We start from the raw sequence: 16720 nt of genomic DNA on the forward strand, positions 1-16720 counted from the left end.
CCTGGCCTTGTCCGGGTTCACTCGGATCTTCCATCGAAGGTACCAGCGCTCGAGGTCGTCCAATACACGTTGCATGTAGATGATCCCGAGCTCTCGATCCATAGAAGATGAGAGGAAAGCCGTGTCATCGGCGTATGGAGATATCTTCACACGCTCGGACCTTGGGAGGTCACTGGTGTAAAGGTAGGTCAGCGTGGAAGAGAGCACAGCCCCCTGTGACACTCCAGCGAGGATTTCTCTGTTGTCAGACACAGCCCTCTACTCTAACCTGAAATGTTAGGAGTAGAGCTGTGAGCAACATGTCACGTCATCGTAACATAATTTTACGACCAAGAGAACTATTGGAGACAAGTCTACTGATGAAAACGTAGTTATTATCATCTAGGAAAGGTGTTCATTCTATAAATGAAGGAAGAAGTAATTTTAGCGAATTTTCTACCCTCCATTACGAGCTGAAGTGAACATTTTTACTGTCCCATTGAACATGTTTCGACAAAATACACGAAATAAATTATTCGTCATCAATTTCCATTTGGTATCGGTAATACTACATTTTTCTACACAACACTTTTGTAATCGTGAGCGACCTAATCGCTTCCACGCCACCGTCGTTCTCCTCCCGCCCGTGCATCGATCGATCGGTCCGCCCCGCCGCCGCCCGTTTCATGCGCGTCACCTGTATTGTAGATATTGTATGCATTGCCACCGATCCACCGTCGCGTCGCTTCGCCATCGCTCGGCTGTCGGCCCTCAGCCCCAGAGTTATTCATCAGAATGTTGGTATTCAGATTTTCAAACACAGAATACTCCAGTTTTGTATTATTTAGATTTCTAAAGAAAAGCTTTGGAGTTATCTATTGGTGAACGGTACATACCACATAACAGGATAATAAATTGCGATATTTAAACTCCAATGTGTGCATTTTTAGAATACTTCTTGACAATTTCGTATTAAAAATCGTCTTCTGAAAATATATCCACAAATAACTTGAGATGTCATATTTCAGGTATAGAGAAATTCTTCGAAGAAAATACACATGGAATACTGGTCACCCAACCGTTGACTGTGGCAATTTGGGAAGAAGAACGGGAAAACGATGACCCACTTATTTACATGTTTGACCCAAATTCACGAGGTCCTACTGGAATGCCTAATTTCACAGGAGCAGCTTGTTTGGTGACTTTCGTAAATGCAGAGTTAGCCTCAGACCATATAATTGGTTGCATTATGGAACCTGAGCAAAAAATGGGTGAATTCACAATAGTGCCTGTGGAAATAGTTGTAGGGAATATGAAAACATCAAAGAAAGTGGGAAAACATCCAGTAAAAAGTGACATTTCGGTATTGCCGAGGTGTTCCAAATTGGTAGCTGATGAAGAGATGAAAGCAATGAGAAAAATTGTGAGTAACATTGATCAATAATTTATTTCAAAATGAAAATATTTTTTTATGAAATGTTTATTGCTATATGGATATTATTTTTTATTTGAGTGCAAAACACAAGCACTACATGAAAATTCTTTTCCGGAACAGTGTTGCAGCTTCATGACTGTGCCAAGGCTTATTGGTATCCATTTAAACTACCAACAAACTTATCGAAGCAGAAAGCGGAATTGTCTGTCCTGACATTATTATATCCGGTTTGAAGATATTAATTTTTTTGGAGAGAACCTATGACCGGGTTTTCATGGCATTGAATTGAACCTGGTTACTTTCACCCCAATTCGAAAAATTACCTCTGGGGATGCTAATTAGGATATGCAACCTCTTGCTGCCGATGAAGATATGCATCCGCAGTCGATGTCCAGGAATCCGAATAGAGTGACGGGACAATTGTGCTGTCGTCAGCAAAGCAATATATTGGATTCTTGGTTTTTTACAATAGGTGGTTGATATTCATTAAAAAAAAAGGTTGGAGAGAATATGGATCCCTGGGAAACACCAGAGTTGATGGTTAAAGTATTCGAAAGATATCCTTCAACGGCCACTTGCAGAAAACGTTTTTTCAGGATTCTGGAGAGCCTTACACACAAGGGCAAGAAAAATCTTCCAAATAACTATAGACCAGTTGCTTTACTATCAGTGATATTAAAAATCATGGAGAAAGCCGTGAACCATCATATCCTCAAATATTTGGAAGGCTTCAACATCTTGAGCGATTATCAATATGGCTTTCGGAAACAAAGATCAACGGGTGACCTTCTATTGTATGTCACCCATATTTGGAATAAGGCAATCGAGAAACATGGAGAATCAAGAGCAGTTGCGCTTGATATTTCTAGGGCTTTTGACCGTGTGTGGCATGAGGGTTTGCTGGCCAAACTTCGACGCTATGGGTCGTTGGATCATTTTTGTGTATGGCTCTCCAGCTTCCTGAATAAAGTTTCCCTGCAAGAAGCCGTCAATGGATATCTCTCGAATACCTTCACCATCAACGCTGGTGTTCACCAGGGATCCATATTGCCTCCAACCTTTTTTTTTATCTATATCAACGACATATTGAAAAAAAAACAAGAATCCAATATATTGCTTTGCTGACGACAGCACACTTGTCTCGTCATTTCATTTGGAATCCAGGACATCGGCTATGGAGGCACATCTTCACCGGCAGCAGAAGGATGCATATCATAATGAGGATCTGAAAGTGATTTCGAATTGGGGTGTAAGTAACCAGGTTCAATTTAATGCAATAAAAACCCAGGCATCGGTGTTCTCTAAGAATATAAGTATCTCTGAACCGGATATAATATTGTCAGGTCAGACAATTCCGCTTTCTGCTTCTACTTCGGTGGGGGTTGAAATGGACACTAATATGTCTTGGCACAATCATGTCGCTGAAATTGCAGAAGCTGCTTCTCAGAAGATTGGAACAGTTTCCGACTCAGCAAACTGTACTCACCTCAACAAATATTGATGTTTTATAAAGCTCAGATCAGACCTTAGAAGTATTGTTCTCATGTATGCAGCTCCGCCCCCAAACATACCCTGAAGCTGCTGAATTCCATCTACAAAAGAGCCATCCGCTTGATTGAAGACGATAACACCACTTGCAACCTTGATAGTCTGGAACATCCAAGGTTGGAGATTTGTCTTTCTTTCATGGGAAGTGTTCAAGTTACTTGGCATATTTCATTCCACCAAGAGCAGTACATATCAGAAATACGCGACGAACTGTGGCTGATTATCGTTTTGAGGTTCAACTCAGTACACCTCGAGCTCCACTATTTAAGAACTCTTTCATCTAGAGAACTGCGTTTATGCGGAATAAACTTCCTGAGAACGTTTTTCCAAATGGATTTAATCTCTAGCGATTCAAATCCAATGTGAATCGCTACTTTCGCACAGGCACCGCTCTGAGAGCGCCTTCTTAAGTATTTTCCTGTAGTGCTTGTGTTTTTGTTCTTGAAAAAGAAAGGCAAGTTATATATATATCTAGAACATAATTAACTTTTGTCGCAGTAACTGCAGAATATCAAATATACATGAATAGCAAATAAATAAAAATTAGAAATATTTTTTTCAAAAACTACAAAAATAGCTACATATTTAGCCTAGATAGTTGCTACGTGTACTATATAATCTGTTAGGGACTGCGTCAACAGCTATTATTGTCTCGTCTATAAATCTCCCCACTTCTACCCGTCACACCCGAAGTCCCTTATGACCCAAGGACAAGTTTGTAATAGTTCTCGTTTTCAAAATATAACTTTCAATTGATAAAAACGAAAGAAAACCCGGAGAAATTGATAATTAGTTTTTTCATATTGAAAAAATTGTGAATCACATAGTTATTTTTCATTTTATTATTGTTGGAAACACATTTCAGGAGTGTATATGAAGATTCATTGAGTGGCCCTGAATTCCGTGGTATAAATCTCACGGATCGCCGTTCCACTAAATATTTTGCCTTTGACTTTCAGTACCTAAAGTTCTTCAACAGACCTAACCTAAACCGCTCCTAAAAGAGGAAAAGAGTGCATAAAATATGAATTTACTCACAATTTATTTTCAGGCCGAAGACACTAGAAAGAAAAAGGAAGCAAAGCGTTTACAATTGATTGGACGAAAAGGGTACTCTCCTATGACCGGGGGTAACGCCATTCTGAGAGGATACAAAAGCCAAAATTCCAAAATATATGGTGAAGAACAGAGAAATAATCAAGATATTCCCAATTGTATATCAGCTGTAGTAATGCATCACCTTTTATCCATCGAATTTTGGAGTAGCAAGACTATCGATCAGATTTTAGACGCTGGTAATCAACTCTACACAGACTCTTACATAGCGTACGGCCCGAAAGATAAAAAGTTGGGCATGGAAAATGTACTCCGAAAATTTTTCATGGGCAAATTGACCATACACGTGTCAATTTACAAGCCCATCATCAGCGACTTATTCACTTTCGAAAATTTGAACAGAATTTTGAACATATTTTTCCAACAAGAACAATTTTGTATTATGAGTTACTACAACCAATGGGTTAGCATTTTCTTCAAAGGCGGGCTCTTCTATGTCTTCGATCCTCATGAAAGAAATATTAATGGCAATATATTGAAGAAAGAGGAGAATGGAGTAGCGGTGGTCGTTCGGTTTGAAAACATCAACGATTTGGCAACGAAATTGATTTCAAATTTTTTTGTGGACGAGGAAGAATGCGATCAGCAATTCACTTTATGGATATTATCAGTTGAAATGAGATAGTCGTATCTTTACATTTGTTCATGTGTTATTAAAAATAAATGATGGCTGTTCTTAGGGATTTGATAAAATCTAATTTGAATAGATACCATAAGAAACAGCTTTAGGAATAGTAAGGCTGAGTTCAAAATTAGAGGCGTTTTCTGGCGCTCATGTATTCAAAACATAAGTATTCGTCTGTGATTCAAATACAATTCTGGCGTTGAAACGATGACGCCACATCAACTATGATTTGAAACGTATTCATCATGATTCAAAACTAGCGTGAGGTCGGTTTTAAAACGGAATTTGACATTAAATTACCTCAGTTGTCACTTTCTGCTTTATTTCGATCGTTTTAGTTTATGAACTTTTCATCAAATACATTGTAAGGATTCACAAAATGAAGCTGGAAAATTATTACTTGCACAAATCCGAATATAATTGACGTTAGAGTAATTTAAAAATGTTGTTTCTATTATTGAATTTGACATATGACCCAAATTGAATCATGCCATTCAGGCGAATCTTTTATTATTAATGACGTAACTACGAATCGTTTTCAAATACGCGCTCGAATACGATTAGTCGGCAGAAAACTCCTCTGACTTCAATGTATAGTAAAATGTTATGATTCCACTAAATGAAAAACCCTGTGATTGCAAGTTGATTGATGTTTCAGTAGACGATGAAGAGGTATCTAACGCTAACCTAACCCCGAATCATGAATTACTTGATTATCTCTTTCAATCAAAATGATGGGGTAATTATGTTCCTAAAATCAGATTTATATCAGTCCCATAGCTTAACTGATCTCAACGGAAGCGTTATAATCAAAACAAAAGCAAAATGTTCAAATAGTACACTACTGATATATTCCTTTTATAGATCTCCCTCGACTGAGGTAGATCTGTTTTTGGGACAATTGAATGATATACTGGCTTCAGAAAAACAAGAATATCAGTACAATTTATTTCTTGGTGACATTAATATCGATTTACTCACTGAAAATTAATTATCAAAAAACTATTTGGATCTTCTAAGCGAATATGGTTATTATTCTGCAATTAACACCCCCACTAGAAAAAAAAATTCGAAAACATGTTTAGACCACATATTTATTAAAGAAAAAAGTAATAACTACAATTTTATTTTACCTATCAGTATAGCTTCTTCAATAACCGACCACTATATAACAATAATACAGATCGTAATGAGCAGGTGTAAAAAAAAATAGTAACTCAAACAGAAACTACTACAAAGGAATATGTGAACATCTATTAATCGAATCAGTTAAAAACATCAACTGGAATGAAACCCTTTAATAACTAAAACGTGTGGAGAAAGAGCAAAATGAATCTAAAAAACTTTGGCAAACGGTAAATGAAATACTAAAGATCTCACATCAAAGTAAAATAAATGAGATACAAAATGGAAATGGCGATTTAATCAGTGACCCTGAGCAAATGACGAGGTTATTTAGGAAGTATTTCATAGAAGTGGGAAAAGATTTAGCAAAAAATATTACTACAAATCAAAATTATAGAAATGAAAAAAATAACACCCTTTTCCTCGCACCTGCAAATGAATTGGAGGTTTTTAACATTATAAATAGTTTGAAAAATAAAAAAGCTCCAGGTTATGATGGCATCAAAGCGGAAACGTTAAAAATAATTTCAAATTACATTAGTACTCCTTTGACATACATCATCAACAAATCCTTTGAAGTAGGTTATTTTCCTACCGCTTTCAAGTTGTCAGTCGTCAATCCTGTACATAAGACAGGAGATAAACAAAATATTAGTAATTACAGACCAATTTCACGTAACACAACATTAAGTAAAATTATAGAAAAAATCATAAAAAATAGATTAAATAAATTAAAAAAAATACGATCTTTTATTTGATGCACAGTATGGTTTTCGTGATCAAAAATCGACTCAAGATGCAATACATGTCTTGACAAGTACGATACATGAATGCTTGGATAAAGGTATCCCATCATTAGGTGTCTTTCTCGACTTGTCCAAAGCTTTCGATACCGTCGACCACAACAGCCTCTTGAATACTCTTCATGAAATTGGCATCAGAGGTACAACATTCAATCTTTTCAGAAGCTATCTGACGAATAGAAAACAAAAAGTAAAACTCAATGGATATATCTAGTACCGAAGAAATAATAACATGTGGAGTACCTCAGGGGACAGTTCTGGGACCCGTGCTATCTACAATTTATATGAATAACCTCTTCATGCAAGAAAAAGATGGTCAAATAATAAGCTTTGCAGACGACACCGTGATAATTTACAAAGCTGAAAACTGGTATGACCTAAAAGTAAAAGCAGAAAACGACTTGAACAACTTGAAAGATTGGTTCGATAGTAGGCTTTTATCAATTGACTTCAATAAAACCCATTACCTGCCTTTAAGTAGCCAAGAAACTTCTCTTCCCAACTATAACTTGATGATCCAAGATAATCTGATGTTATCTGATGTTAAAACCTGTGAACAAAATAAAATACTTAGGTATATTTTTAGATCCCCACCTGAAATGGAATGAACATATTATATATCTAACAAAAAAACTAAGATGTATATATATTATACAGATTCAAACAACTCATCACCTACCTTAATTACAAACAAAAACAAATTGTTTACAAAAGTCTCGTTGAAACTCACCTTAACTATGGCATTATAGCATGGGGAGGGGTATCACGAACGTCCATGCATATGCTCGAAGTCTCCCAGAAGAGATTTCTGAGAATGATCCTACAGAAGGATAGAAGATATCCTAGCGAAAATCTCTTCCTCGAGACACAAATAATGGATGTTAGGCAACTTTTTTATATTCAGGTTTGTATAAAACAACATTTAAATAAAAAAAATCTGATATTACCTGCCCATTCATATAATACTAGACAGAGAAATAGATATGTCATTCCCAAAATGAATAAAACAGTTGGACAGAAATGTTTTCATCATATAGCACCTAATAGTTATTTATGTATCAAGGGAATTAGGAGGGCCTTAATTACCGATGGCAAAGTTTGCGTCCCGAGGGCCTCTGGCCCGAGGGACAGCAATTGCCTGAGGTTATTAAGGCTCATTAATTCCCGTGGTACATAGATAATTTTATTTCAGACCGATTTCAATAAAATTTTGTTCATTTTTGAAACGGAAAAATGTACCAATTCATTACCTTCCCGGTATTTTTGAATCAGGTACCGTTGATTATAGTAGAGTTTTCTTGTTGCTAGGTTGTTGCTATGTTACTTGTTTATAAACAGAACTTTGTTATCAAGCTGTGTTTGCGGTGAAAACGTGTTTTCTACCCCAAATATAATGGAGGATATTTTGAAAAAAGCTGAACAAGCAAGAGAATCATTAATTCCATCGAAAAGTGAAGCCGTATACCAAAAAGAATACAAGATATATCTGGACTGGCTGACACGGAAAAATGTTATGCCAAAAGATGTCACTGAAACTGTATTTCTGGCATATTTTCAAGAACTGGTAAGGAATTTTCTATGTTTTTCGGTAGATTTGGTAGTAATTGTGTTTATTCGTTTCAGTCAGAAACGTATAGTCCGAATTCTTTATGAACTAAATGGTCAATGCTAAAATCGATGGTGACTATACATGAGAAACAAGATATCACCAAGTTCAATGAACTACAGGCTTTTTTGAAACGGAAGAGTAAGAGTTGTAAGCCGAAAAAGTCTGCTGTTTTATCTCCTAAAGATGTTATCAGATTCCTAAAGGACGCTCCTAATGATATTCATTCATTGCATAAGGTAATTTTTTTCTTATTTTCTTTTTTGTGTGTATTTATTTCCTTTTTTTTGTTATAGGTTGTTTTGATTATGGGTTATTTTGGAGGATGCAGAAGTCAGGAACTTTTGAATATGAAGATATCGGATATAGAGGACCGGGATTCCGTTATGGTAGTGAACGTACCGGAAAGTAAAACTGGTGTATCGAAGAAATTTACAGTTGTGGATGAAAAAGAGTTCTCCGCTTTGCCTTTATTAAGACTTTATATGTCTTTGCGTCCTAAAGGTATTGAACGATTTTTTTTGAGCTTCCGACAAAATAAATGTACATCTCAGCCAATTGGAAAAAACATGTTTGGGAAAATCCCCAGCAAAATCGCAATGTATTTAGGATTGCCAAACTCATCTTCCTATACGGGACATTGCCTTCGTCGCACTTCTGCTACTGTTCTAGCCAATGCAGGAGCAACTATGACTAACTTAAAAAGACACGGAGGTTGGAAAAGTTCCACGGTGGCGGAGGGGTATTTGGAGAATAGCATCGAATTGAGAAATAAAACGGCGCGTATGTTGTCTACTTTGTCATCAGAAGAGGCAGGTACCTCGACTGTAGTAAACAGAAGCTCCAGCCATACAAAAGAAGAAATTGTTTCCAGTGGCGGAAGTAATTTTCAGGGAACATTTCAAAATTGTACATTTATTATTTGTAATGACGTGAATAAATAAAATATGGTTCAGTTTTCATTTCTATTTATTTTTACTTGTGAAAGGTAGAGGGAATTATAAAATCTATAATGTCCCAAGAGAGTTATGACCCTCTTTATTGATAGCGAAACTATGACGATATAAGCTTATAATATCCCGGTCAGAAATAAAATATATAATGACCTACCTGAGAACTTGAAATCTGAAACTTCTTTGAAAAAATTCAAAATACTGTTGAAAAAACATATATCAAGTAAAGAAAGAAGAAAAATACGAGAATATATTGATTGAATTCCGTATAGTACCTCTACCTTACTTCGCTTATTAGCTTTTAATAAAAAAAAGGTTACCTACTTTTATATTCCCAACTTTCATATTATATGTAACTTAAGGATTTATTTTTATCTATTTCTATGTCATATCATTTTATTATTGTATTCACTCAATATTATTATTCGTTCCGATATATGTATTTCGTATTTTATTATATATTTCTTAATATTTTTAAACTTTTCAACCACACACAGGTTTGTAACCTCAGCGGGATTTTAAATTTATTCTCAAATCACTTAAAATTGTAATAATTGTTATTATTACATTCTAAGTCTTAAAATAAATAGTATGTATGGTTTCCATTTCATATTTGAGAATAAAAATGATTTGATTTGATTTGAAACCGATGAAACGCTGAAAAAAGTTGAAGGCTAGGTCACCAGAACAGAATTTTACAGCAATGAATTATTTCTTCAACGCAGCCATAAAACTGACAGCCTTGAAATTAACATTCAGGTGTAATTATTCTTGAATCATACGTGACTCTCGGGGACTAGTTATACGTTATTCTCGCGATTTCAATCACTGTCACTGTTTCATATCAATTGAAATGTGACTCAATACTGGAATTTTACATAAATTATTTTTCACAAATTTTCAGAAGTGAAATTTTACTTCTTTCATTTACTATATTGTGAAGGAATCCTGTGAATGATATCAGACTCGATTCCATTACGAATGTTTGAAATTGAAACGGAATACAGAAAAATGTTTTTCGTGTAATTCAGCGTTCATATGAAAGTATTTGATTCGAAAATATTTTTCTCTAGGGTAATTCAATGGTTATGTGAAAATAACTGTTTCCAGGGGGCTTTTCATTCCAATTTCTGTCTGAAAGTTACTTCTTGCATAATCTACACACCTCTGTATACAGGGTAATTAAAATTCAACGCCCACCATTGGGATCTCCTGAACTACAGGAGATACGTCAAAGCTCAAATTGGGGCAAAGTTGCGTTTTTTTGTGCTGTTTCTAAACCTGAAAAATTACGAATATTTCCAGAAATATCCGGAAAAAACTGAAAATCGTATTTTTTGATTTTTTTCTAGCATTATTTGACAACATAGCTGAAAACCAAATACACATTTTCATTAATACTTTTCTCAGCTACAGGTTTTCATGTTCAGATTTACTATCCAACGTTTCGTCTCCAGGCAGTCATCAACTTTTTTTTATATTATGTGCGCCAAACTGTTTTTTTTAACAGAAAAATAGTGCTTCTTATTCTGATTTCATTGCTCTTCTGAAACTGCAGATAGCAAAATGAAAACCTCTTTATCTGGGATGGTCATGACTCCATCGAAAATTTTTGTTTAATAAAAACTAGTTGTCAGAACTCAGTTTGCACAAATACTTCAGTCGAAATGTCCTCATTTTGAAATGTTCAAAAAAGTACTTTCGTCGGTCTAAATAATATTTCTCAAGAAGTTTGTGGGATCTATCCTATCCGAGAGCCAGCAATAAAATGCTGTTTTCGTATTATTCTTATCAAATTCATAATAAAGTTTCAACATATTTCGTTTTTCTTCATTTGAAAATGAAGACATTTCGACTGAAGTATTTGTGAAAACTTATGATGTTTGATGAGTTCTAACAACTAGTGTTTGCATTTCATTAGTTCGGACTAATGAACTTGTCTAAATTGATATAAATTAATTTGAAATCTATGAAAGAATCTGTAAAAAATTAAAAAAGATTTGCTGAAAAATAAAAATTATTAACAAGAAATGAAAATTAAAAATTAAAAGATTCCAAACCAAGTTACTTCAGCGTTTCGATTGTTAATATCCACAATCATCTTCGGGTGATAATTGGACTTATTCCTCTGAGATCTGACTATTTATAGGTCATTCGAATGCTTTCATCTATCCCCTCTTCCGCCTCATCGGTTTTAGCGGAAGCTGACCGTTTGGCGGGAGTTGGTAGTGTTCCGCTTGATTAGAGGTTTCCATATGTTGCATATCTCTACGCTAGCTTGGCTAAATGCGTTGTTGGACAAACAAACTAGTGTTTATCAAACAAAATTTTTCGATGGAGTCATGACCATCTCAGATGAAGAGGTTTTTATTTTAATACCAGTAGTTTCAGAAGAGCAAATGATAACAATCTATACATCAATGAAATTATAATGAGAAACACTATTTTTCTGTCTAAAAAAACAATTTGGCGCGCATAATAGAAAAAAAAGTTGACGATTGCCAGAAGACGAAACGTCGGATAGTAAATTTAAACATGAAAACGTGTAGCTGAAAAAAAGTATTGATGGAAATGTGTTTTTGGTTTTGAGCTATGTTGTCAAATGACGTTAGAATAAAATAAAAACGAAAATCTCAATTTTCAATTTTTTACGGATATTTCCGAAAATACTCGGAATTTTCCAAATTTCATAACAGTGCTTTGTTGAGTACAAAAAACCGCAACCAATTTAAGCTTCGACGTATCTCCTGTAGTTTAGAAGATACCAATGGTGGGGGTCGAATTTAAATTACCCTGTAGAGTTAATTTTTGAAAATAATTGCTTCCTTTTTTCTTTGGAAAATTCTTACATTTTTCATATCACGATGCAGTAGTAGAAAGCCAAAAACTTTCTTTCCGAAAAATGAATCACTTCCAAAAAACCCTTTCAATTTTAACTATATTCATATATGCATTTATTAATTGTAGTTTCGAAACTAATATTCCCACCTTTCCTTTATCTATTAGTTTTAGTACCTCTTGTTCTGGCAGAAGTAGTATGGCATTCTGCTGTTTGCTATGACAGTTATGAGGGCTCGAACCTCTATGTTACCCTGATCCATTGGGATGGCGTTTGAAATTGCATTCATCCATACCTTTGACAAAGAGTATCCTCTGATTTCTCAGTACAGTTGTCTAGGCCGCGGGTATTTTTTTCTGTATATTTTTTTCCCTAACCCTAACAAGTATATCGCCACTTTTAGGTAGCGATATACATTGTGTTTTTCACTGCCTTTGAAAGGTCTGCGTAAATAGTATTGGGCATTCACACAAGTAGGGCGTCTTGCTTGGCTTTACTCCCAATGGCAGGTTTGCTGGTACTCTGCGCACTACCTTCCGTATTTCTGCTTGTCTGGGTTCGGGTTGTCTATTGTGTTACTTGCGATATCTATACCAGCGAACTGGAATTCCAACATTCCATATCCCAGTTACACCATTAACCTCTGGTATTGCACGCATTTCTTACCTTGCTGTACCATGGTAGGTTCAGCGATCTATAGATGATCTCATCTTCGTCGACATCCACTTTGAAGTTATTGTTCAAAATGCTCGAATGAAGAATCAGTCTGGATTTTTGTGTGAGGTTACTTTCCTCGTTCGGAAAACCAAACGAGTGTACCATTATTGCAACCTTTCCCTTCCCCTTCTAGCTTTTCGACTCCTCCTTCCATCGAAGTCGTTCAATTGCATTTGATACTCATTCATATGCTACTCGGCAGTATCAAAGTATATTCTCCTGCTGGCTCTTATATATTGCCTTGCTGAGATTCCATATTTTGAAAGAGTTCATTCTTCCAATCATCTTCTGTGAGCCAGATCTGTCAGTTACATTTTATGCACAATTTTTATTAATTGCTTAGCGTGCGAGGTGACTTGGTTTATGATATTCCTGAAGATTCGGAGGCGGCCGCCAGACCCCTCAACCATGCTGAAAGTATCTTTCATTGGCATCTATCGGTTGTTGCTTACTTCAGGAAAGCCAGTACATTCGTGTTCTTGATGGAGTCCTCATCAGTCTATCATTTCAGATATTTCCATCTCATCGGTTACTACAGAATTTGTTGATCCGTTTTCGCTTTTTTCTCTTCACTTGTATTATTTTTTTTCTGTATCCCTTTAGATCCCACGAATAGGGCAGATATTTTTCACCAACGCAGCAGTGCTCCAATAATGAGTAGGAGTCGGTACTACAACCGTTATTATGTATCCAGAGGACATCGTTTGAAACTCATTTACAACTGAGTCACTCATTTCTTCACCATGGTGGTTTCCACTTCAAGATTTCGAATTTATTATTGGGGTTCACTCCTCTGAAGTGAGAATGAGACGAAAAATTATTAACTTCCAACCCTCGAATACCTAATAGTGTTGAAGTCTGGAAAAACAAGATGTGATCAGAAAAGAGAAATGGAAGGGATCTGACCCAAGACTGGTTGAAAAAGTGTCAGCTCCAGCTCGAGAGCTCAATGTTGCCAATCCCGTGTTCACCACCTGTGAATTCCCGAAGGTATCTATCAATCAATCTATCTATTTAACACTATTCATAGAAGCCACCAGCCAAGTATACTATCACATTGATAATAATAATAACACTTACAAAACACTAACACAAAACTGCGCATGGCTACAGGTTACCTTAAAGAATTAGGAGGGCGTCTCCTGGCTGGTGGTTACAGATTGTATCCTGCATCAATGGGAGGGCATCTCACTGACACCCTCCCATGAAGTAGTCGCACACCAATCGCCGATCTGGTTCTCACTAGATTGTAGAAAATGTACCATGTTCTGAATATTACTGGAGTTTTTTCCCAAGACCAAACCGTTATTTTAACACCTCGACACGTGTTTCGATCACCAAGTGATCATCTTCAAGAGGAAGATCAAAATGAATATACTTAAAGTGTTATCCTTATTTATACAATAGATACCTCTTCCAGGTTCCTGCGTTTCTTGAATTCATTTCACAATATTGCCTTATCTACTTGTCTTAAATTAATTTTTCAATATGTCCTTATGTTATAGGTAAGTAACTCTAATAATTGAAATTATATTATAACACGCTATAGAGTATACTATTAGATATTGGTCTACCATCGTTATTAACTTGTCTGACTAATCTTAATGAACTAAAGTCTATGGAGTGGTTTTGTTGCACAATATGATGGGCGACTGTTGATTTTTCTGCTCTTCCATGTTGTAGGTGTGCTAAGTGTTACTTATATCTTATCTTTGTCTGTCCATAATATTTTGCATCGCAGTCTTTACATTTCCTTTTTCCTATTGAATTTCCTAAAAAGCCCTGTTTCAAAAACCATCTTTGTACGTAGTTTCTTGAAAATCTTTTCAAAGTTCTTCGTATATTGATGGTATGGAACTAAGATATATTTATCTTGATTTTCGTCGGTTTCAAAAGTCAAGATATCGTTCATTCTTAACCTAAACTTTTCCTTCCTCATTATATTATTTACAATACCCCTCGAGAAACCGTTACTGGCTGCACATTCCTGTATTGAACGTTTTTCTTTTGTGAACCTCTCATGTGTGAGGGAAAAAGTCAAAAGACGATGCACTAAAAAACTCAGCCCAGCACGTTTGTGCTGTCCACATTGATGTTTACTGTCAGGAAAATAGGTATAGTCGAAGTAACCGATATAGTAATATCAAAGGTGTCGGCGAAGTCAAAGGCCAAAAAAACCAATACAAAGGAATTATGCCGCAACGAATTAGTCCACGTGAACTGAAGAATTGGCGGTTCGTATTGGATAATTTTTACTAACCGAGTTTTATGATTGCTGAAGAGTAATAAAATTGAATTTGAAGTCATGTTACGGTGACCAACAGAATATAGCGATGAGTACCGCGTTGTGTGTGTTATTAAAGGGGAACTGCTGGAAGGTAGGGGCACTATATCTTCAACTTGAACTATAACTACCGGTACGTGCTCGTTTCCTTTCTAAATACATCGTATTTAAGCCCTCTATATTGGTTCCTCATTATCAGAACGTCGAGAAATGGAAGTTTTCCTTCATTTTCTAACTCATACGTGAATTGTATTGATAGAAATATGTTATTTGAAAAGGATAGAAAGTCCTCAATATTCGATTTTTTGTTATCGAATATCGCGAAAATATCATCCACATACCTTAGCCATATCCTAGGAAAATACTCTGACTTTTCTTTGGTTTCCATTTCGAATCTACTCGTGAACAGGTTTTCCAGGTAGATGGACAAGGGGTTACCCACAGCCGTTCCCTCATGTTGTTCATAAAAGCAACCTTCTACCTGGGAACGGTTTTGTTTCATACACAAATTAGTCCATCACAAGTACCATGTTCTGACAAAAATGAAGTTGATTATTTCTTACAAAAAAATTCAGGTCTGGTAGCAAAGCAACTACTTTATGCTTGCCTGAAAAATCATCTGTCAAAAAAAGTAATTGCCTTCATTGAGAAATTGAATTCATTTAATCGAGTTTGATTAAATGTGAGACGTAATTAACCCTTGTGAGTTGCAGTAAAGTGTCGAATAGTACCTATCAATTTGGTCCTACGTACCTACTGCTTTCTATAATACTGTAATTCCATTTGAAATGCATATTAGGAGTTAAACGACTATTTTTTCACCATAGGTTTCCAGATATTTTTGTACTGCCCAACGCGTAGAACTGCTAGGAATATTTCCATTTTTTTCAAGATTTGCCCGAAAATACGTCTTTTTCTAGCCCTCTCTATTGGCTCATCATTATCAAAACGTCAAGAAATGAAAGTTGTCCTTTATTTTCTTACTCATACGCGAATTTTATTGATGGAAATCTGTTATTTAAGAAGGAAAAAAGTTCTCAATATTCGATTTTTTGTTATCGAATATCGCGAAAACATGATCCACATACCTTATCTATATCCTAAGAAAATCCTTTTTTAACTTTCTATATGAGATTTTTAATTTCCATTCTGCAGTTGAACTATTTTCCATAAACTCAATTTTCACTCTGAAAATCATGAAAAATCCTAATCATTTACTAAAATCGAGTTTTAAAGAATATGGATGCCTGAAAAACATGAATCTGAGCTGTTCATTTCAGACATCCGGAAACACTATCCGTAGCAGCCTCACGAAAACCAGGCCACCAAACGTGGACTGCGATTCCAAGAATTGGAAGAATTCTATATCGGTGAAACTATGAGGCCATTGAAAGTCCGCATTGCTGAGCATAAGTAACATACACAGCGATAAGAAATCAGCAAATCGGGAATAGCAGAGCATGTTTGGACTCATCAGCATAACATCAAGTGATCCCAAGCTAAGATCATCCACAGGGAGGAACACTGTTTAGGAGGAAGTTCAGAGAAGCCGCATATATGTTGTCCAACAACGTATTTAGCCAAGCTAGCGTAGAGATACGCAACATATGGAAACCCATAATCAAGCAAAAAACGGCCAACACCCGCCAAATGGTTAGCTTCCGCTAAACCGGTGAAGCGGAGAGAGAAA

At 35.8% G+C, this 16720-nt stretch overlaps 1 protein-coding gene and 1 long non-coding RNA gene across 2 annotated transcripts in view; both read left to right on the top strand.

Annotated features, from left to right (window-relative positions):
- LOC111510012 (uncharacterized) overlaps positions 1-4761 on the top strand; it is an 88764-nt gene extending 84003 nt beyond the window's left edge. Inside the window, exons 18-19 of the mRNA XM_074183584.1 lie at positions 1008-1402; positions 4014-4761. Of these exons, the coding sequence (XP_074039685.1) occupies positions 1008-1402; positions 4014-4703 (1085 nt within the window). The 3' untranslated portion in view covers positions 4704-4761. The remainder of the gene's footprint in view (positions 1-1007; positions 1403-4013) is intronic.
- Positions 4762-6868: 2107 nt separating this feature from the next.
- Positions 6869-9199, top strand: LOC141485937 (uncharacterized). The gene is made up of 3 exons (XR_012467543.1): positions 6869-8195; positions 8255-8476; positions 8534-9199. It is a non-coding gene; the product is annotated as an uncharacterized lncRNA (long non-coding RNA).
- Positions 9200-16720: the final 7521 nt, after the last annotated feature.

The sequence above is a fragment of the Leptinotarsa decemlineata genome, unplaced genomic scaffold, assembly GCF_025532065.1.
Source record: "Leptinotarsa decemlineata unplaced genomic scaffold, Ldec_3_MD MMD2_tig00026340_RagTag_RagTag, whole genome shotgun sequence".
Classification (NCBI taxonomy): Eukaryota; Metazoa; Arthropoda; class Insecta; order Coleoptera; family Chrysomelidae; genus Leptinotarsa; species Leptinotarsa decemlineata.